Genomic DNA, 24,421 nt, shown 5'->3' with positions numbered 1-24,421 from the left:
GTTCGTCTGCTGATGGGGTGTCCCAGTGCCGTCGCCGCCGTTGACATCGCCGTCACGGATCGGTTTCACAGGTGGATTGTCCGGATGTAGCGGTCTTCAGCTGGCGTTGTGACCCTGGGTCATCCCGATCTTGCACGGTCTTGTGCCTGGCCTGTCTGCTGATAACGGCTCAACAAGTTGCTGATGGCGGCTTGACTGCAGTTGAAGGTTCTTGCAATCTGCCGTTGAGAGGCCCCCATATCGACCATACCGATAGCTCTGTTGCGTTCTGCTTGGGTAAGTCTCGGCATCTCTCTGATGTTCTTTTTGATACTGCTTCCTTTCTTTGTCCCACACCGGTATTTATGCAACAATCATTGCACGAGCGTTTTTAACAAAATCAAATTATGCTGTTTTTCACATTTTTCCAGACTGCACGAAATTCACTAAATCCGGAAACAGTGACTTTTCGGAAACACAGGGTGTGTTTTGGCGAATGTTTTCTCATTACTTTAAAGGGACATTCCTGAGTTTGTTGCATTGTAAGATGTTTCCGACTAATAAAATAGTTCTACGATTAAACTTTCATATTAAATATATTTTTGTATTTAGAATATCATTGTCTGTATATTCAGTGTGTTTCTGGTCGTCTTAATATTTGTAAGAAGCCCAAACTGGATTCTGTCTTCAAATAATTTCGTACGTACGAAAAAATAATATTTTAGGAAATATGTGCCGAGCAATGGGTATACTGTATGGTTAGAAAAATAAATACACAAAGATATAAAAAATAAATTAAAAGTAAAAACAGATTAAAATCACTTTAGAATAACTAGTTCTTATTTAATTAATGAGATAAGGAAAGAGAGAAAAATAATAAAAATAGAAACCTAACTATGTATAGGCTATAAATAGAAAGATAACGTATTGTTCGTAGACCGATCGATACGTGGAGAGTGCTTACACAGAGCTCTGACGTCGGTGACATGGGGGAGGGTGGTAGATCGGCCGAGAGCGTCGGTGAATCGGAGGTTGGGGCACTTACCTCGCCTTTATTAATCAAAAAGACAGAATCATTTTGTAAATCTTTATTCATATCACTAAGGTCCGGCTTCTCACTCTCCATTAGAGACATAACAGATTTCTGACCGGGTAGGGCTGGGTAAAGAAAATTCATCATCGTTGGTTGGGTCAGCAATTCTGCTAACCTCCAAATCACGGTCAAAGCTGAGTTCTCGATCATCAACCGGCTGCAAAATCCCCCCCCCCCCCCCCCCCCCCTCACATATTTCTCAACAGCGAAGGATAGGCCACCTCCAGGGAGTGGGGTGTCGCGTCCTGCACGCTTAGACGGGGTTGAAGACAACGGTGTCGTCTTAATCGCAGTTTTTAAATCACACGAGGGGTTCCACGTAAGACCATCGGTTTTAGAAATGTGGGACACATCGGGGAGACTCGACCGGTCGAGGGACGACGCGATTGAAAGGTTAGCCCGTTCGGTAGCTAACTCCACCGCCAAGGAATTTAAACTCCTGTTCATTTCATTAAACAAACTATCAACAGAATTTAAACTTGACATGGTTGGAACAGGAGAAATAAACTCATAATTTTAGAGAACACGTGCGAAACCCGAGCATGTATCTGGCAATACAGGCCAAGGTCAGAGCGCGTGGTAAACAAAAATCAGTAGCCCCGTTAGCTATCTACACGGTACAAAGACGCACAACCAGTGCCGCATTATCCATAAGGCTGACTAGGCTGAAGCCTAGGGGCCCACCAAAAGCAGGTACCCATGCAACCTTTTTTTTCTTCTTTTAGTGTTAAATGTTAACACTATGTCGAGGCACCCAAAGAAGCTCGAAGCTTAAGGGCCCTGTCATGGGTTAATACGGCACTGCGTACAACAGACTTAATTAATATGTTTCTCAATATTCTGCCCAGGAACAGAAAACCACCTCACTCGACGACCACACCGCTCTACTCTCAACCTTAGTCTTTATTTCTTTCGAGATGTTTTAACACCCGGCCTCTAATCGAGGCAGATTTCTGTTTAAGGCAGGCCTCTGTTAAATGATTTATGGTAGGTGTTGGATTTTTTTTTTTTTTTTTTTTTCTTTTTTTTTTTTTTTGGTTCTTGCACAAAACATTTTAATTTCTTGTTTGTTAGAAAGAAAATTTAGATTGTTCTAACATTTACTGTGATTTTAATTCCACAATCTGTAAAAAATTAAAAAGAGGATTCACTTTGTTCAGAACGTGCACAGACGTACGATTGATTGGTTGTTTAATTGATTGATTTATTTATTTATCATAGCATAACAATTTTTATCGGGTTAAATTAATTTTTAAATGTACGATTCGATAAAAAAAAACCCACATCTTTATATCTTTTATATATATATATATATATAGAGAGAGAGAGAGAGAGAGAGAGAGAGAGAGAGAGAGAGAGAGAGAGAGAGAGAGAGAGAGAGAATACTAAACGAGTCCCCGTGAGAGACCGTTTATATTACAACGAGTGTGTTTTCGATCGTACATCACACACGAGTTGTAATATAAACGGTCTCTCACGGGGACGGTTATAGTATTCTATTTATTACAACGCGCTACATTATTAATTTGAGTCGCCAAATATATTTTTTGTCTCTCACTAAACAGGACACTGAACGTAAACAAAACAGCGGAGTGATTCAGAGCGCATAACCCTTCTTTGCCTATGCACTCTTTTTATACTATTAAAGTATTTATGCTTTCGCAATGTCATAGAGTCCCTCCATCCGAAAAATAAAAATAATTAAAACAAATAACACACACTAGTAGTAAACAGAAAATTAGTTTAATAAACTATAATATAACAATCACTATTCAAAGTCCATCATTGAGTTTTCTGCAAAACGTTTAAACTTTCAAACTTCAAAGCGCGTCGGTCTCAGTGTCACGTGTGAGTTTTCGACGTTTGGGCTTGCTTTCAGAAGATTCAGTTTCATCGTTATTGTGTTTACAAAAGTTAATATTTATGGTTCCACCATATATTGGAGCAGAAAAAATCGAAGACAATTTGCCAAGAAGATTTGTAGAAGATGTAGTACAAGAATCAATCATTTTCGTTGAAGTTGTATCTGTCGAGTGCATTTCCAAAGCACGTGACTGGTGGTCCGATACCGTGTTACTGAGAATATGACTAATTTCACGGTGCTGTGTTGTGGAAATGTGGCTGTAGTTGTTGATGCTTTGTATATTTTTATGGCCAGAAATTTGCATTATGTGTGTTGGAGGGATATTTTTCTCAGAAAGTTTTTGAACTAGGTATTTTCGTGCAGAATGGTTTGTGTAATTCTTGTTGGGAGCGAGTTAGGCATTTTTTGACATTCGCCTCATGATTGAAGATAACTTGTTTACCCCAATAGGCTGGCGTTTAAACCAAGGAAAAAATTCAGAAGCTTCTTTTGTGTTTGTTGCTACATAGAACGGTGTTTCAGGTTTGGTGAATCCGGATGGACGCAAGTTAGAGTAACGCTTGTAGAGGTCAACTGGACAGCGATCGTCACCAGTTGCCCAAACTTTCGGTTGCACATCACGCATGGTTTGAGGATTATCCCCCTGACAGGTCTTGGATTGCCTCTCAGTAAACATCAGGAATTCTTTGCCATCACCGTCAGTTTGTAATGTCACATCGCCCCATTCATGTCGCGATGTGGCTTCACACTTCGGATTCCAAAATGTGTTGTGTTATTCCACCAAAGTGTGTTTATTATTGATCTGGATATCATTGATATTGAGGGACTGTGCGCGGTGAGGTAAGTTTCCCATTCCCTCAGCTTTTAGAACTTTTTGTTTCGTTTTTAGAACAGTATTTAACTTCGCGAAGGTCGTGCCTGTAATCAGTGAAATACCATAATTTTGGGATTTTAAATATCGTTCGAAACTGCCCAACATTCCTCTGACTGTGGAGGGCTCGTACTTTGATCCATCAGATTTTTGTAAATGTATGAAGAACGAACATAGAATGTCACACAGTTCAGTTTCGTTTATTGATTCGATTGCGCGTGTGTCACCTTTAGTGGCCATGAAAGACTCTAATCGTTTAATGTCATATGTGGTCTCTCTCAAGGTATTTTCGTTTTCGTTTTCTTGAATAAAAGTATTTATTTCTGAATGATCGTAATGGGTACTTATCTGGCTTTCTGTGGGTTCAAACGCTTCGCAAAAAAAATCATCCCAAAAAAGTTCATCGTTCATTTCTCGAGTCGCATCAGTTACGGGTAGGTTGCCAACGTTGGGATTGGGGAAGTATGTGAAGGGACAGTCTCCGCTACTTTCGTCAGCCGATATTTCGCAACTTGTCGCATGAGTCCGGTATCTGTTCTAATGTTAAACATCTTATAGCTTCCGAGTGGCTGTACAATTGAAGTTACCCGTCCCCTCTCCTGACCATCGATTTTAACGTAGTCGTTTACACAGATGTGGCTAGAGTGTGCCATTTTAACACTGCGAAGACACGTAAGCGACAGCAGACGTGAAACATTTCTTTTCAAATATTTTTGTTTATTTATTTAATAATGTAAACTATTTTTGTTTCATAACGAAAAACAAAGTTTTATATGTAAAATGTATTTTTTTTTTTTCTTTTTCTTTTTATTAATTGCATCTAGCCACGAACGTAAAGTTTTAATGGCATGTTGTTTATGAATGAGTTAAAGTAGTTCCGTGGATCATGTGATCGGAGGTCATGACCTCTCAAAAAGCATATCTCACATTGTGGGATATGAAAAATCTCTCACGGGTATCTCCGTCACCGCGGTAATATATATATATATATATATATATATATATATATATATATATATATATATATATATATATATATATATATATATATATATATGTTACAGTCCATGTGTAAAACCAGGCAATCTGTAGAATGCCTGAAAATCTGTAAAGTAACTGATTTACTCAGGCAATCTGTATATTGCCTAAATATTTCAGGCAATATACACATTGCCTGACTTTTCAAGGTAATTTCTAGACACGTTGCCTGAAATGAAAGATCCATCATTCATTGAAAGCAATTGTTATAAAGGAAAACACAACTAGTGACAAAATGCAATATTATTTAATTCTCTACGGATTTGAGATAAAGACATTAAAACAAGTAAATATCTAAACCAAACACATAATTGATAATTAATCACAAGATGCACATCATTAAAACAATTTGAATATTTTTGCTACAGATTTGAGATAAATGCATTAAAACATACATCACATACATCATTAAAACAATTTGAATATTTTTGCTACAGATTTGAGATAAATACATTAAAACATACATAGATGCAGATCATTAAAACAATTTGAATATTTTTGCTACGGATTTGAGATAAATGCATTAAAACATACATCACATACATCATTAAAACATTTACAAACTAGCACTTCTACACATTTATTTATTTATTTAGACATGTCAGACTGGAGTGGTATCTGCTATTGCCCTTTACACCTGCCTTGTAGCACTTGCAGCGGTTTGATGAGCATCGTTTGCCACTAATAGCACAATGACTCGTCTTTCACTGCATGTCTGAGTCCCACCTCAATGTCGGTACACATGTCACTTAAAGTATATAACTTTTGGTTACATTAATCAAACTGGTTCCTGCTGTATCGTCCTTTAAATAGTCCTGCGTGAACTGCAATGCAGTACAAGTCATTTTGATCTCGATCAACAATCACACCCATGATGTTACGAGGATCCCCTTTACCAAAGGGATAGGTATGGTCACGTTGTGTCCTGGGTTACTGTCAACATGCTCCAGACGACTTCGTTTGACCATGCGTTCTGCTTGTGCCATCTGACCATCAGCTGCTCGCTTACGTTGAATATAGATGTTATCTTGCTGCACTGAGTGTTGAGCTGGCTGTTCTAGATGAAAAAAAAACGTTGTTAAATATTTTTTTAAGTATTGATAATACATATATCAGTTTACTTTTTATTACATGAAAAACCACCGAGAGAAAAATCTTGTCATCCATTAACCAAAAAACCTGTTATATTAACATATTATTAATAGTACTAATTGTGGCATAGTGGTGAACTATTTTTGTTGTGTATGAAAAAGTAATAATATGCACAAAGTACAGAGTAAAATTAATTTTAAAGTGGTTCATTTGAAAGTAATACTATACGGTGATAACATACATAGTGTGCCATATAGTGACGAACAGTGTGAACAAGGACAAGGATTCGGGAACATCATTGGTGACGTTGACTGTGTCCTGCTCAGATCCATCAGATTCTGCAGCATCCATGTTTGATGAACTGTCTGTTGTAGCATATGCTGCAATGAGATCCTCTTCAGACACCATGCGTTCCAGAATGTCAGTTGGTAAGACAGAGGCACGCAATCCAATTCGAGCATCAGTACCGAATAAGGCCTTGTATGGTGTCTGCTTGGTGTCAGAATGATAACTGCAGTTTTTCTGGAATTGAACAAATCGCAATCCCATAGGCCTGTCTGTTAAGTTGTTATCACTGAGCCATGCAATCAACATATCTTTCACATCACAGTTCAGCCGTTCAACGGATCCTTGACTCCGATAGTGCCGAGGCTTGCCGTGAACCATGAAGAGATCGGGCCACAGAACTGTGAGTTCTGTGATGACTTTGATGTCAAGCTTTTCATCAGTGTTTTGTTTTTGGAGAATGTCTTTGTAGAGAATTTTATTTGAAATAAATTACATCATTTTAACTAATATTGCATTTTGTCACTAGGTGTGTTTACCTTTACAACAATTGCTGTCAATGAATGGTGGATCTTTCATTTTAGGCAATGTGTCTAGAAATTACCTCGAAAAGTCAGGCAATGTGTATATTGTCTGAAATATTTAGGCAATACACAGATTGCCTGAGTGAATTAGTTACTTTACAGATTGCCTGAAAGTTTTAGGCATTCTACAGATTGCCTGGTTTTACACACTGACTGTAACATATATATATATATATATATATATATATATATATATATATATATATATATATATATATATATATATATATTTTTTGGTATCTACATGGCATTTTTTTTTGTACTTTTTTGTTTTGGGGTTTAACGTTTGAGTCGATATTTGGTTAACTCGATATTTTTATTTAGCTTTAAGATATCGACACAACAGTGCTCGACTGTGTGTGTGTGTGTCCGCGCACACACACACACACACACACACACACACACATATATATATATATATATATATATATATATATATATATATATATATATATATATATAAAGATATTAACTCTCGTCAACAAAACACAACATAATGGAACTTTATTTACACTAAGGTGATACATAAAGGTGATTTACAAACATTTTGTGCAGCAAAGCAAAGAAAATATAGTACAATAAATTGGCAACTATAGCACAGCAGAACATAACATTACATACATACATACATACACACACACACACACACACACACACACACACACACACACACACACACACACACACACACACACGCGCGCGCGCGCGCGCACACACATATATATATATATATATATGCTTTTAGGTCATATCGATAATATATCCGCATTAACAGAATAATTTAGTACGGGACAGCAGCCCGGTTACAATTTAGGTTTGGTTAAATTGGCACATGCGCATTAGGAATCCTTTTCTGTCAATTTCCGCAGAAAAGAAATGGTAAATGTTTTTGTATTTTATTGTTTTTGTAGATTCCTGAATAATATTGTAAAAATTTAACGATTAATTGTCAAGATGTCAATTTTATTTATTGGGAGTTCCCATATTAGACGTCTTAGGGAATATTTAATCGAAGAAAATTTACAAAACTTTGGTATTATGGACTGCCCCACCATTTCGTTTTCGGCAGTTGGTGGCGGACGAGTTTGTCAAAATGAGCAAGTGAGGTTGATGTAATTGTTTTAAGGTTACTCTCTTTTTTGACAATGTGTATCCACAAGCACAGCATTTCTCAGATAAAGGTGTTGCAGTTTGTGCCTAGACAAAATACCCGGCATATCACGGTGTAGGAATATAATGAGAAGGTACACTCGGCAAATATTTTCCTGAAGCAGGAATTATCTAAACATCCCATCATTAATTATTGGAAGTTAAAAGGGATGCAGAATTCTGATGATATTTTATGTATGGATGGTGTTCATTTTTCGAAAATTGTTTTTCTAAAATACTATCGTAGTATTCGAGGTGCAATATTAAAACACTAAAAAAAAAAAAAGAATTGTTGATTATCAGGTTAATATCAGGTTAGCTTTTGTGCTGAAATGTGTGAGACAAGTGAGTTACAGTATACCGTCATAAGTTGATTGGTCTGTATAGAACTTGGACAAATTACAAGTGAGTTGCATGTATAGTCCCAGTTGTTGACTAGGTGTATAGAACTTGTATTTAATCACAAGTGAGTTACATTTATTAGTCATAGTTGTTGACTGGGTGTATAGAACTTTTATCTATTATCAGACATTAATTATCCCCAAATTTGCACTGTAATTACAAGTGAGTTACATTTATAGTCATAGTGTTGACTAGGTGTATAGAACTTGTATTTAATCACAAGTGAGTTACATTTATTAGTCATAGTTGTTGACTGGGTGTATAGAACTTGTATCTATTATCAGACATTAGTTATCACCCAATTTACACTGTAATTACAAGTGAGTTACATTTATAGTCATAGTTGTTGACTAGGTGTATAGAACTTGTATTTAATCACAAGTGAGTTACATTTATAGTCATAGTTGTTGACTAGATGTATAGAACTTGTATTTATTATCAGACATTAATTGTCCCCAAAGTTACGTGAGTTACATTTATAGTCATATTTGTTGACTAGGTTTATAGAAGTCCTATTTATTATCAGACATTAATTATTCCCATACGTTACACTGTAAAGTTCTAAAAACTAGTCAGTTGGTTTTAGTACTGTTTTAAGTAATAAAAGAGAGTTACAGTTTTTACCATGACAGTCATAGCGGTTGATGGTATCTGTACAGAACGTTTGATTTGGGAATATGTCTGGTTTCCAAGACTAGTAAAAGTAATGGTTGAGTTTCTGTGAGGATTTTTGTCTGAATGGACATGGATATTATAGGATAACTTGCACAGGATAATTTATTAAAAAAATATATTTTTCACTAATCTGACTTGATATAATTTACAGCCTTACTCCTGATTATAATAATGTCTACGAACCCCACACGGCGGAAAAGGCGGAGGGTGGCCAACCCACCCAAAGAGAAGGGAGCGAACACATCAAGGGCACCTGATCCAGGACCTAGTAGGCTAGATTTGCTGACAGTGGTGAGTCAGTGCATACAAGACGCCATTCCAGCACTTACGAAATCAGTGATGCAGGCTCTGCAAGCCAATCCAGATACATCAACACATCAGACTAGTGGGGCGGATGTGGATAAGGAGGAAGATTCTCCATTATCTATGCCTGTGGGACCAGATATTTTTCAGCACCTAACAAGTAAGGATTCAGTTAATTTGCAGGGAAATGTAGACCAGAATAAGGAGAGATCCACGAAAAGGAGTGTGACCAGGCCTGTTGGCTTAGGTGTCGATCAAAAAATAAAAAATAAAATTTGGACCAATGAATATGTTGATTTTGGCCTCCTACTGCATCCCTAACAAGAGGACAGATTTACCACTGAAATAAAAGATGGCACTCTTTTGTAAAGGTAAAGGTACCAAGTGCAAAACATATCACTTCGCTAATGCAATGGATGTCGGCTTTCCATCTTTTTGGGGCTTTGTACTGCAAAAAATACCCCAATGAGGGGGAAAATCTTATGCAATATGCATTGAGGCTGCAAGCTATTGCAGAAGAAACTAATGACCAGGCAGCAATTGCCTATGATAAAACGTTTAGGCAGTGGAGGGAGATTGCACCTGGAGATTGTCCATGGGCAGAAGTCAATACTGAGCTTTATCATGAAGCTCTAGCTGCAGGATTACAATCAAAACTGTACTCCAAAAATACCATGCAGTCCTTTCGTCCCAATTCCAAAAGGTACCAGAAGTCCAAAAGGGGAAAATTCTATTGTCACAGCTACAATAACACAGGGGGGAATCGCATGCGGGGACAGTGCTGTCTATACCCACACATCTGCCAATTTTGTTCAGGTTCCCATGATAGGTACAAATGCTCAACTACTTCAAGGGGAGAATCAAAATCTCAAAGTCACTAATTTAAACCGGCAAAACCCAAACAAGGGCCAAATACTGCAAACAGCAAATCCATATCGTGAGTTGCAAACACTTTCCTGCTCTTCAAATTCATGTGTTCCAACTCCAGTGAATTATCAAAGATTGGAATTTTATTTAAATGGCTATAATCAATCCGAAAAAGAATTCTTGGTTACAGGTTTCAAGTCTGGTTTTCGTATCCCTTTTTCTGGAAAAAGACAATGCACTTTTTGTTCAAGTCTCAAGTCTGTCAGTGGCAAGACAGACATTTTAAAAAGGAAGATTGAAGTTGAGCTGGAAAAGTTTAGGGTGGCAGGACCTTTTGATCAAATTCCATTGGCAAATTTTCAAATTTCTCCACCTGGTTTGGTTTCAAAGAAAGATCCCAATGAATACAGAGTTATTCATCATTTATCCTATCCTCCAGTTTAATCAGTCAATGATGGAATAGATCCTCAATTTTGCAGGGTCAATTATTAGACAGTAGACACAGCAATTAACTATGTAAAAAAGCTAGGTCAAGGTACTCTGATGGCCAAAGCTGATATTCAAAACGCATATCGTATTGTTCCCATACACCCAGATGATTATAATCTGTTGGGTTTTCTATTGAAAACAAATTTTATTATGATCGCATCCTTCCAATGGGTTTGAGTTATTCATGTCAGTTGTTTGAAAGATTTAGTACCGCCCTTCAGTGGATTCTTGAAAATACGTTTTTCATTCAAGGATGTGTTCATTTATTGAATGATTTTTTGTTATTGGGCCGTCCGGGAACTACTGATTGCCATAATTCACTGTCAGCATTTTATAAGTTTGCTTCATGTCTGGGTATTTCAATCAAAGAAGAGAAGACAGTTCTTCCAACTACATGCATACAATTTTTAGGTCTAGAAAATGACACGGTTAACATGGAAGTCTGTCTCCCATTGGGAAAATTGGAGAAGATGCGGACTCTCATTAATCAGTTGTCAAAGCGAAGGAAAGTTACACTGTTAGAGCTTCAATCTCTAATTGGTTTACTGAATTTTGCTTGTAGTGTGGTAATTCCAGGTCGAACCTTTTTGCGAAGGGTTATTGACCTTACTCTTGGGCTTAAAAAAAACAACCCATAAACGGCGGTTGTCAGTAGAAGCCAGATTGGATTTTAAGGCCTGGGGTTTATTCTAAGAGCATTTTAATGGTCGTGATTTTTTCTTGTCTGATAAATTTAAGTCATCAGATACTTTACACATGTATACAGATGCGAGTAATATCGGATTTGGGGGCTTCCTTGGATCCCAGTGGTTTGCTGAGTTTTTTCCAACCAATTGGCTCAAATATCACATTACTGTCAGGGATTTTCTTCCCATCATCATAGCTATCGAATTGTGGTACACACAGCTAAAAAACAGATGCATCCAATTTCATACAGACAACATTGCAGTAGTATTTATTATCAACAAACACACGTCACCAGATTCGATTTTAATGCAATTGATGCGCAGATTTATGGTGAACGTTTTGAAACATAATATTTTGTTTAAATCTGTCCATCTCCGGATTACATAACATAGCTGCAGACTATCTTTCTCGGTTGCAGATAGAAGAGTTTCACAGCCAGTTTCCACACATGGATCCAGACCCCATCCCATGTGCACCAGAGTTACTGAGGATTTAACTTCAACAGCCAATCACTTGTTAGCGAGTGCTATGTCTGATACTACAACAGCTGCTTACAAGCACACTTTTAAACTATACCGTGAATTTATTCACAACAGTATTGGTGATGTTGTCAATCCTCTGCCACCCAGTGTTCAACATTTAGCCCTTTTTATGGCTCATTGTTACGAACAAAATCTGGCTGCTTCAACAATGGCAACATATAATTCAACATTAGGATATATCTTTAAATTGGGTCATTATGAAGATATAACTCAACATTTTATTATCAAAAAAATGTTATCAGGGTTCCAAAAACAAAGATCATCAGTCGATTCTCTATTGCCAATCAGTCCTAATATCACAAGTATGAGAACAGTCTCTCTATATTTGTGACATTTAGTTATTTCTTCAGATCATATACGACCCAGTGGATGCTGTGGTCCAGCGATTTAAATGTTTAAAATTCCAAAATGACAATGACAAATCCATGGGGACAGGGGCCTCTGGATTATGGAATTGTGAAACATTTTTTCAGTATGCATTTATTATATGTGACAATTGGTAATCTGGTAATCCATGGGGACATGGGCCTCTGGATAAGTACCAAATGTGTGTATTTTCATTTATTTCTTTGATTACAATATGGACACTTATGGACAGTGGGGTTGTAAACATTCATGGGGACAGGGGCCTCTGGATGTTGATAACGGCTCTCCTGCATTTATTGGTGTATTTCAGTTGGAACCTGTACAGGTAGTACCTATGTGGATATTTAGTGATATACGCACGTCTATTGGCTTTGGATGTTGGTAAATCCATGGGGACATGGGCCTCTGGATGTTGGTTTAGAATGTCATGTGTATTTATATACATCATGCGTTATATGTACATGTTCAGGGTGATGTTTTTGTACATGATCATAAGTATAATTGATTACATATATGTATAGCTGGATATGTTGTAGGATATAATTTGGTTCAAGTAGATATACAATTCTATGCACGATGACTATAAGGTCGATCGGTTATGACACGCTGTCACTTATTGTTAAAAATCATTTGGGGCAAGATTCAGTGGATGGGGGATATAGCTGATCAGATTGGATCTGTCTCTTTGCATCCATTCCAGTCTGCTCATCTATATGTTGGCGTAATATTACACCCCATCTTTGTTATATGCCAATTCCTTACATAAGGATTACGTAATGTTTATAATATTATATTGCATGTTTACATTATGTAGTGATATGACATGTATTATATAATAGTAGTTCAGCCTTTCGTGTTGATATCTATTTGAATTCATTACGTAATAATGATGTTTTTCTTATCTCGTCATTTATATCAAAAATAAATGATAATTTTCAGTTTCTTTATGTGTTGACTTATTTAATCCAAAGTATTTATTATGATGCATGACAAACAAACAGAGCACTGTCTTGCCCCTCGATGGTGATCTAAAAAGATATTTATGGTGCAACATAATATATCCGCATTAACAGAATAATTTAGTACGGGACAGCGGCCCGGTTACAATTTAGGTTTGGACAAATTGGCACATGCGCATTAGGAATCCTTTTCTTTCAATTTCCGCAGAAAAGAAACGGTAAACATTTTTGTACCCACCTCCCACCCTAGCGTAATATTATACCCCATCTTTTTTATATGTCAATATATATGTCATATGTGTGTGTGTATGTATGTATGTATGTAATGCTATGTTCTGCTGTGCTATAGTTGCCAATTTATTGTACTATATTGTCGTTGCTTTGCTGCACAAAATGTTTGTAAATCACCTTTATAAGCCCCTGCGTGTGCTGTAACCTCACCGTGGTGCAGGGGTGTAACATTTTCTTTGAGAATGGCCAATACAGCACAAAATTGAAGTTTTGAGTAAAATTCAGTATCCGTAAAATTCTGTGATATTTGTGTTTTTGCACAGTTCTTTACACTGTTCTTTACACTGTTTTTGTTTAAACCTTGAATTTTTATATTGATGTTGATCATCACTTTATTTATTTGCATTACCATAGTTTGACACCCAATAGCCGATGTATTTTTCGTGCTGGGGTGTCGTTAAACATTCATTCATTCATTCATTCATTCCTTTATGAGTGTAAATAAAGTTCCATTATGTTGTGTTCTATTGACGAGAGTTAATCTCACAGTAATCAGAAATGTGGATTCCCGTCGACCAGTCATAACTATTGAACCGATGAAGCTAAAATCAATTTTAATTGTGTACCATGCAGTTATCAGCGCGATCTGGAAATGCAGCCCTCGTATTAATGACGTCCATGTGAATGTATTATATAGATTTGTCCTGTAGCGACGTAGTCGTTGTTGTGTTTGTTACATTTGTTTATGCTATTTACGTAGATATTACTTAAGACTTCGTTGTTTTAGAAGAAAATGTATTCATGCATTAACATTGTGGTTTATTATCGGCTATAAAACGTTAAATACAAGAAATATATGCATTGTTCGCCTGACACACGTCGTATTTTGCCGAGTCTGAGAATATGAGTAGGTGATGCTTATGTCAGACATCTCTAATAAAATCATGATTTTAGACTGGAGAAAGTTTATATATATATATATATATATATACTGACACACAATGAAAACGCAAAACAGATATTTTTCAATATTTTGTTGTGATTAATGAAAAATATATCTATTAGACTTAAAATAACAATTTATGAGAGGAAGCCATTGATTGGTACTTTTGTCTGGGTTTTAATCCTGGTTTTGTTCTCGTTACACATACAATAGCAGAAACACACAAAATGGTGTGAAATGCGTTCTCTAGATGCTCAATCATGCTGCATCAATTACTGATGATAACTGGCCATGTTTCCATGTGAATGTATCTCATGAATAATAATAATAAGAATAATAATATATATATATATATATATATATATATATATATATATATATATATATATATATATATATATATATATACAAACTACCAAACAGACAAACAAATGGTACTAAAGTGTTAGTTTTGTTTAACAACACAACTAGAGCTCACTGAGTTAGTAATCGTCGTCTATTGGGTAATTCTGGCATTGAGAGAAAACATACTACATATTTCCATTGGTAGCAAGGGATCTTTTGTATGCACCATTCCATAGACAGAATAGCACATACCACAGCCTTTGATATACCAGTCGTGGTGCACTGGCTAGACGGGAAATAGCTCAATTGTTCTACTCACGGACAACGATCCCAGACTAGGCGATCGCTGGTTACTAAAACATTAAACATAACAGACACTCAAAAACATACAGGTTAACCTTTTTAACAAATGCCTTGTGGACGAATAATTTATTTTTTTAAGTTTTAAAAACTGATTGCCCACCATCCCCCGAAAGAAGGGTTAGTAAATTAAAAAGAAGATTGAATAAAAAGAACATTAATATGTGGCGTCCATACCAGAATCTACATACATGTGTATGCTTTTTATTAATGTAAAAAAAAACAAATTTGATCATATCCAACACTTGCCTTAAAACATATGACATTCGCGTTAAAAATGCCCTAAATTAAATTAGTGCTCTAGTGATGTTGTTAAACACAAAACAAACTTTATTTTATTTATTAATTCATTATTATTATTATTTATATTATTTTGTTGTTGTTGTTGTTGTTGTTGTTGTTGGGGTCATCGTAACATCAGGGGTAACTATTGACCGTATGGGGCGGGACGCAGCCCAGTTGTAAAGCGCTCGCTTGATGCACGGTCGGTTTAGGATGGATCCCCGTCGGTGTGCCGATTGGGCTATTTCTCGTTCCAGCCCGTGCACCATGACTGGTATATCAAAGGCCGTGGCATGTGCTATCCTGTCTGTGAGATGGTGCATATAAAAATATATCTTGCTACTAATGGAACAATGTTACGGGTTTCCTTTCTAAGACTATATTTCAAAATTACCAAATGTTTGACATCAACTAGCCGATGATTAATAAATCAATATGCTCTAGTGGTGTCCTTAAACAAAACAATCTTTAACTTTAATCAGCTGTATTTACATACCAAGATGCCAACAATTCAAATCCCATAGAGTAGCATGTGGCTAAAGCATCAATAATAATGTTGTAATTATAAATCGATATGCAACAGCAACTTTCCATTAAAAGCTGTCCAGCGTTCTGAAGTCAAGTACTAGTTTTGTGTAAGGAGCTAGAGGCTCTCATAATACATTTTTTTTATTCCTAATACTGACAATACCGAAACACACTCTGGTAATAACTTCTATGTGTTTTATTATTTCAGAGGGTGTTTAAAGTCAATTTCTCTGTGTGTATATTTTTGTCTTTGTGCATCTTTGAGAGTGGTTCTTTAAGTTGCGTGATTAACATTGTTATTGATGATTTGTTAATGAACACTTCTGAAATGTGTTTCGTTCAATATTAAGTATCGATGTTTCATAGCCTTTTACAGTAGAATAATGTTTATTCATTGATCGACGTACTTAATTCTTTTACACATATATTTAGTTTTCAGACACAAGCCCTGGAATAATACTATAGCAGCTCATGGCCAGAAATCGGCTTTGTGTGGTATGTGTACCCCTGCTTGTGTTGTGGTTGGTCTTCATCTCTGTGCTCGTCCTACACCCTCTGATCGACGAATCCAAATTGTCTCAGATAGTTACCAGTTATTCTGCGTCCATTTATAGACTTTCCAACAGCCGTCAAACTCTTGCAGACGATCAGTCCAGGATTTCGATAGCTGTGGACCCAAAAGTGAAGGACAAATCGACGATTGCTATCTATCGGGATGAGATGTCGTGGAAGCCTGACAGCAAGGTGTGCTCGTCCAAAGAAACGTTCAGGAAGGCGACTCTCAAGAGCGCTTTGGGAAATATTTCTGTGAACATTAACGAAAGCCCTGATGGGATTTCTGACAGAATCGTCAAGTTCGGCTTTTTCGAGAGTGAGGTAGAAAAGCCACTATACAAGTGTTTAGACGAGGACAAGGATCTGGTATTCTTAGACATCGGTGCCAATGTTGGAGTCTTCAGCCTGTCAGTTGCTAAAAAAGGTCACAAGGTCATAGCGGTTGAAGTGTTGCCAGGCAACGCGGCTCGTTTGTGTAGAAGCATCAAAGAGGCCGGATTCGATAACAGAATTACCTTGATACACAACGGACTGTCTGACAAACGGACTTTTATGGAAATCGTTCATTACAAAGGCGTTGAAGGTAATATACCCGCCCGTATCCTCTCCACCATGTATATATTCTGTAACTTACCCATGATATCCATGTCATAAACTCGTGTGATGATTTAGTGTATTAACCCGGTTAATAATGGTAAGCAAATGTTCAAGGTCTGTAGGTAATGTGTTGCTCTGGGCCATTTGCTTAAAAGCCAAGGTATACGGTTAACTCCCTTGTGTACCCGGACGCGCAAGGAGTTCGCTTGTTCGTTTTCAAAATAACTGGTCTGCTACCCAACAAGACTTGAGCGTAACGTTTTCAAACTAATTTGTGCTAATCGTGATGGCGTCATATTACGGCGACTCTAGTTTTGTGATTTACTGAAAATTTTATTAAAATGTTATTTTAGAAGTGTCATAGGATAAATCAAATTCGCTACTGGGTTTTTTAATATGTAAAATATGAACCCCGTCTAGTTAATCGGTATTTTTCTCGGCATATACTTTTCTCTCTCTCTCTCTCTCTCTCTCTCTCTCTCTCTCTCTCTCTCTCTCTCTCTCTCTCTCTCTCACACACACACACACATTAGTTACAAAGATTCCACATACTACATCACACACGCACGCAAACACACATATTATAGTGACAAAGATTCTCTCTCTCTCTCTCTCTCTCTCTCTCTCTCTCTCTCTCTCTCTCTCTCTCTCTCTCACACACACACACACACACACGCACGCACGCACATCACAGGGACAGATTCCACATACTACAAGCACCCGCACACATTACAGTAACAAAGATCACACACACACGCACACACATTACAATGACAAAGATTCCACATACTACATCACTCACGCACGCAGACACACATATTACAGTGACAAAGATTCTCTCTCTCTCTCTCTCTCTCTCTCTCTCTCTCTCTCTCTCTCTCTCTCTCTCTCTCACACACACACACACACACACGCACACACATTACAGTGACAACGATTCCACATACTACATCACACACGCACGCAAACACACATATTAGTGACAAAGATGCTCTCTCTCTCTCTCTCTCTCTCTCTCTCTCTCTCTCTCTCTCTCTCTCTCTCTCTCTCTCTCTCTCTCTCTCTCTCCCACACACACATGCACACACGCACGCACGCACATCACAGGGACAGATTCCACATACTACACGCACACATTACAGTAACAAAGATCACACACACACGCACACACATTACAATGACAAAGATTCCACATACTACATCACTCACGCACGCACACACATATTACAGTGACAAAGATTCTCTCTCTCTCTCTCTCTCTCTCTCTCTCTCTCTCTCTCTCTCTCTCTCTCTCTCTCTCTCTCTCTCTCTCTCTCTCTCTCTCTCTCTCTCTCTCTCTCTCTCTCTCTCTCTCCTACTGAACATATATTTGCAATGTATCATTAGAGGTTTTTAGAAATAAACCCAACCAAAATATCTTTTAAAAACAATTCCTTTGAAGTGCACATAGAAATATTTCAGAGTAGGGTTTTCCTGAATTCTGATTAACGAGTGGGTTTTTGTCCAGGTGGGGGTCTGTCTTGAGGGGTTTTGTCAAGTGGTTTGTCCACACACAAACATATACATATACATATGTATGTATGTAGGCCCCTGCGAATCTTCGATTCGATTCGATTCGATTTTTGTATATTCGGAAGTTCGAATATTGCAGTGTACGGACAACTGGAAAAATAGGAACAAACTATATGGCCAACCGTTAACATTAATAAACAATAAACAATGTGGAAGACAAAGCAGAAAAAAACACATTTTAAAATGAAATTCGTATAAGTAATCTATTAACAAAATAGTACTCTTATCATACGTATTTTTTAGTTTGCTGATTAGCTGTCATTAGCCCAAATGTCTACAGCACTACACTGTTATGAGGCTAATTGAATTATGTGTTCTTTTTCTTTTTTTAAGTAAGAGATGAATTTTACTTTATTAACAGACTATTTAAATGAACCTTTTTTTATATAAAATATATATATATATATATATATATATATATATATATATATATATATATATATATATATATATATATATATACATTTCATTCAACAATAGTCATGTAGGTAACGAGTCTGCATAACCTTCATGCCAAGAGGTCGGCATAATGATCGACTGAGCAACAAATACAAATTGACTATTATTCAAATGAATTTCTTGTTAAGATTAGCTGTACTTTTTATTTTTATTTATTTATTTATTTATATTGATATTAATTTATGTTGCCTTTAAGAAATAACGAATGACGTCCCGTAATGTAAACGATTCCACAGACACAAACGTTTTAGCCGACAAACGACACTCTGTCTCGCATAAATGCAGAGACACTCATATGGGGATATAAAAAGGCTGATCTCATCCTATCCATGTCAGACTTCAAGCAGAGAAAGTGATGTGATTATAATGTTATATGCATCATGACACACTGAATCGATAATTAAGTCGGTCAATAAACATTGCTTGACGTAACGAGTATATTTCTTTTTTAATTTTTAGGATTTTGTTTTTGTATGTGCGAAGAATATCCACTGGTATTTAGTGTTGATCTCCGATTGGTGATGGGTGTTAGTTTTCACATGTTTACTTGAATTATTTTGTGATCTAATTAAAAGCCAATAAATGATCACTTCCAAGATATGATCTCGTGTTAGTTCAACTGTTCATCCTATGTACACATTAGTACTGGTTTTCTATTTAGGGCGCTTTATTATTTAAACTTCAACCTTGTGTGTTCATGTTAATCACCGTACGTACACCCAATGCAGTGTATATTTATATTATATATATATATATATATGTGTGTGTGTGTACGAGAGAGAGAGAGAGAGAGAGAGAGAGAGAGAGAGAGAGAGAGAGAGAGAGAGAGAGAGAGAGAGAGAGAGAGAGAGAGAGAGAGAGAGAGAGAAATCTCTCACTGGGTGATGGGGGAAGGACTTAATTCAGTCGGTTAAGCTTGCGGTCAAATCTCCTCGGCGGACCCATTGTTTAAACTTGTTTTGTCCGGTCCCAGCCAGTGTCCCATAACGTGTATAACAGAAGCCGTGTCCGTGAGAAAGTGTATAAAAAAAACCCATCTCTTGTTGATAATGCAGGAATGTAACCGGTTTCTTCATAACACTACATATTTGACATCCAATAGCCGGGGACGGGACGTAGCCCAGTGGTAAAGCGCTCGCTCGATGCGCGATCGACCTGGGATCGATCCCCGTCGGTGGGCCCATTGGGCTATTTCTCGTCTCAGCCAGTGCACCACGACTGGTATATTAAAGGCCGTGGTATGTACTATGCTGTCTGTGGAATGGTGCAAGATCCCTTGCTGCTAATCGAAAAGCGTAGCCCATGAAGTGCCGACAGCGGGTTTCATCTCTCAATATCTGTGTGGTCCTTTATCATATGTCTGACGCCGTATATCCGAAAATAAAATGTGCTGAGTGCGTCGTTACATAAAACATTTTCTTCCGTCCTGCCTTCCAATACCCGATGAAACATTGTTTTTGTAGGCGGAGTGTACATCAGGGATTCTCTGAACGCCACAAAGAACACGATGTACTCCATCTTTTTGGATGACCTACTGGAGGTGTTCGACTTAAAACGCGTCGTGATGAAGATCGACGTAGAGAGACACGAGGCCAAGGTATGTAGATAAATATTATATTCCACTTAGGCACTCCTATGGTCATGAAGATCAACGCAGATACACGAGATCGAGATATGTAGATATACTAGTATATCATATTCCATGAGACCAAGGTGTGTAGACAAATATCATATTCCACTTATAAGCACCCATTGTCATGAAGATCATACTAGAGCCACTTGGCTATCTTCTGGCACTTTGAACGCTACTTAATTGTTGGACGGCTCCTAACCAGTGGTTGCCTACCGAATTAACGAACTAATATGATTAGATCCAATCATCAAACTAAAAAACAATAAAGCCACACAGACCTAAATAATTTAACTGGAATAATTTATAGGGTAGGTACCCACGCGTACCGAGTTTTCGTGGCATTAGCGAAGAATTGGTTACTATTATAAACAAAGGAAACATACAGCTAATATTTTTTCACTAAGTTAAAATTCACTTACCCTACTATGCTTTGCTACATAAAATCAATTCATCCCCGATGGAAATTGCCGACACATGATCACCGTCGAGGCCTCTGGAAAACCCGTCTGCATAATGACGTACCTATCAATTCGGGGTATACGTCATTCAGTCAATCTATGGCAGGCCAGTGATGGCAACCAGTTTCTGTTGTCGCGAACGTAAAGTGGGAATTTCCGTAAAGAATCGAAGCACAAAATATGTTAGTCATTGTTATAATATAACTTATATTTAACATGTATCCAAACACACAAACGTCCAACGTAAATGTAACATATTTACAGGTCTGGTTTCTTCACAGCTCTCGAAGATACATGTATGTTTATTCTTCCTGCTTGCATGGCAAGCCATGACACGGGCAGAAAAACACGTCATGTCGTCGTAGACATCGTACATAACAGCAGTACTTTAAATGAACCCAGTGATTACAGTTTTGGAACATGCACTGTCCCCACAGAGTAAATACCAGTGAAGTGCATCTTTTTAATTCAACTGGTTGAAAAAGCCCACAAACACAACACTTTTCGTCATCTTCAGTTTCCGATTCCGAGAAGTTGTCACTTGATATCAGCCCGTTATCAACTCCTGAGGGCCCTGGCTGCGGTGAATTTGATTTTTTGATTGGTACTACAGCTTTTGTTTTTCTTGAAGAAACAACTTTGGGTTTTTTAGAGGAAGAGACATATTCATACAGTTGGGATGATACATCTGGCTCTGTAATTGGTTTTCCACCAACAACCTTGTGAACTGAACGCCTGGGTTTAGACTGATTGGGTTTATTGTGGTGTACAACTGGCAGGTGACTTGAAAAGAAATTGTTAACAGTGTTTCTGTCTTGTGGTTGAGAAATATCGGCATTGTTACTCGCAGTTTCTGTAGATTGTTCAGCTCTTCTCTGTTTAGCATACTGGGCAGGTTTCAACAGAGTTGAATCAATTGCTGTTGGGTTAAATGGATAAATCCCACTCTTCCTGAAAGCACTCTGAAGATTCCTGAGAGTTAGCGAGATGTCGTAAGCTCGACATGCAATAGAGCAGACATTGTAGCGGGTGAGAGTTCCAGAATGAGAACGTTGCCATTTTCGAGATTCATCACTGAAAACTTTAGAAAACGGTCCAAAACAACCCACATCCATCGGCTGAAGGATATGGCTTGTATGAGGTGGTAGAACAAACAGGATGATTCCATTCCGCACTGCAAAGTCAACCAAATAAGGTGAAATATGGGATCTGTGACCGTCATACAACAATAATGTCTTCTTATCTCCACCAACTTTTGCGTACTTCGCAAAATGATCTACAAGCCATGTTTGAAATATGTCTGAATTGGACCATCCTGACTTACTAACAGTGCCATTCGTACCAATGGTGGCTCCTTCTAATAATTCTTGGCGCATTCGAGCCCCAGGAAAAATGAAATATGGTGGGATTTGTTGACCCAGTGCATTGCCACACCCTATCATAGTGACTGTGGATGATCTTTCTGGCGATATTTCAATTGGAACCTCGTCTGTGGATCCTACAACATACGGAGGTGCGTGAGTCATACTAATTCCCTTCTCATCCACGTTATATATGTTTTCAGGAGATGATTTGAGGTCATACTTTTCAAGAATTGTCTCCAGTTCATCAAAGTATTTCGTTATGCTTTCCTCTGAAGTAGCGTAGACTCGAAGCTCTGACAAGGATTTGGGTCGTCTCAACTTTAATTCTGGCCATCTTCCCATGAACCCATAAAACCACTGTAGAGAAAGAGAGTTGCAATCGTGTGGCCGTTTGTTTAAGTGGGTGGCATAGTCGGTTCCAAGATTTAAAACCTGCGCTCTTGTGTAGCCATAGCCAACAGACGCCATCAACTTCAAATGTTCTGCCAGTTTGTTTTCTTCTTCCAAGGAAAACATTGGACCAGGTCCGGACCTTGTCGTGTCTGGGGAAATAATCCCGCATATTCTGTCTCTGAGTGTTTGTTCAGGAACGGAATACAGCCTGGCAGCCTTATATACAGAAGTTCCCTTTTCAGTGACATCTGCATATGCATTTTTAAGTTGAGTAGGGCTATATGATCGATAGCGCTTTTTATGACGTGACGTGAAATCCTAAAAAAACACAAGGAATCAGATATAAGAGATAGCCCTTATGCGATTCCATAATTTCACAAATTGGCGAAAGCCACGTCACATATGTCACGTGATTATAATTTACAATAACAAGGTAGAGCAGACGATGCATACATTTTCATGTTACAGGTCTTGTACTAACTTCGGTACTTTATTTTGCTCAATGGTATAAAATGCATTTTGGTAAGAACAATGTATTTTACTTGTTTGACAATGTAGTTTAATAATACTTACATTAATTGATGCAATCTTGAACATTTTGTTCTCCGGTATCCAGGGACGCTTTCTCTTCATAAACGTTCGCTAGGTGGCGCAGTACACATGAACTGTCGCGAGATATGACGTTTTTGGGAAATACCCCGAATTGGTGAGTACCACGAAATGGCAAGACGGGACGGTAATTAATGCATAAACTTATTCACAAAAATATAAATATTTTTATATTTTCACTCAAACTAAAATGTTGTTGAAATATGTATTTACTAATGTAAAACTATTTTATTTGCCGAAAACCTTTTAAAATGGCTAAACAATGAGAATAGTTCCGTGACTACGTTTATAGCTTATTGCTTTCAGATTCTGGAAAAGGCTGACGAATTCTTCAAGAAAGTAGACGTCACATGCGTTATGATGGAATGGGAACGCCATCCCAGAAACCCGGATGCATATCAAATGATGGTCTTCATGGCCAGACATCATATGCTGGGATTTGACCCCCAGGACTTCAGCAAGTCGCTAGATGCTTTCACCTTCGCCAAATGGCCCCGAAACGTCATGTGGCGTAAGGTTCGCGACTATGGACCGTGGACAGAATAGATACACAATTAATAGTGTGTTTGTGAGTGGGCGTACTGGAATATATATCTTTCCTATTTTCTCAATGCACTGAGAACCGTTTTGTTTTTGTTTTTTCTTCTTCTTTTTTTTAGTCTGGATAAATAGTTTACCACATTGCTTTCCTTATACTATAAAATCTGCTCATAGCACAGCCTCCTGTAAATGTAAATATCCCAACCTTAGTGAAGTAGTGAGATCGTCTGCCTTAAGAGTAGTCGGGAGGGATGTATGATGCCATGACCTACTTCCCCGTGATCACGTGACCTTGGTAGGAGACAAT

General features: G+C 37.6%; 1 protein-coding gene across 1 annotated transcript; it reads left to right on the top strand.

The window, feature by feature from the left end:
* On the top strand, positions 1-24,196 carry LOC121367352. Its single transcript, XM_041491473.1, has 4 exons — positions 1-276; positions 16,367-17,072; positions 20,581-20,714; positions 23,881-24,196. The coding sequence occupies exons 2-4, from the start codon at positions 16,406-16,408 to the stop codon at positions 24,118-24,120; spliced, it is 1,041 nt and encodes a 346-aa protein (XP_041347407.1). The 5' UTR covers positions 1-276; positions 16,367-16,405; the 3' UTR covers positions 24,121-24,196.
* The last annotated feature ends 225 nt before the right edge of the window (positions 24,197-24,421 follow it).

Source organism: Gigantopelta aegis, chromosome 1 (assembly GCF_016097555.1).
Source record: "Gigantopelta aegis isolate Gae_Host chromosome 1, Gae_host_genome, whole genome shotgun sequence".
NCBI classification, from domain to species: domain Eukaryota; kingdom Metazoa; phylum Mollusca; class Gastropoda; order Neomphalida; family Peltospiridae; genus Gigantopelta; species Gigantopelta aegis.
This window is presented reverse-complemented; position numbering and strand designations above follow the sequence as displayed.

What these genes read in the sequence shown, in the direction of transcription:
- LOC121367352 (XM_041491473.1), top strand. Translation starts at nt 16,406, where the DNA reads ATGGCCAGAAATCGGCTTTGTGTGGTATGTGTACCCCTGCTTGTGTTG. An exon ending in TCATTACAAAGGCGTTGAAG is followed by an intron (nt 17,073 to 20,580) that starts GTAATATACCCG and finishes TTGTTTTTGTAG; the next exon opens with GCGGAGTGTACATCAGGGAT. An exon ending in TAGAGAGACACGAGGCCAAG is followed by an intron (nt 20,715 to 23,880) that starts GTATGTAGATAA and finishes TATTGCTTTCAG; the next exon opens with ATTCTGGAAAAGGCTGACGA.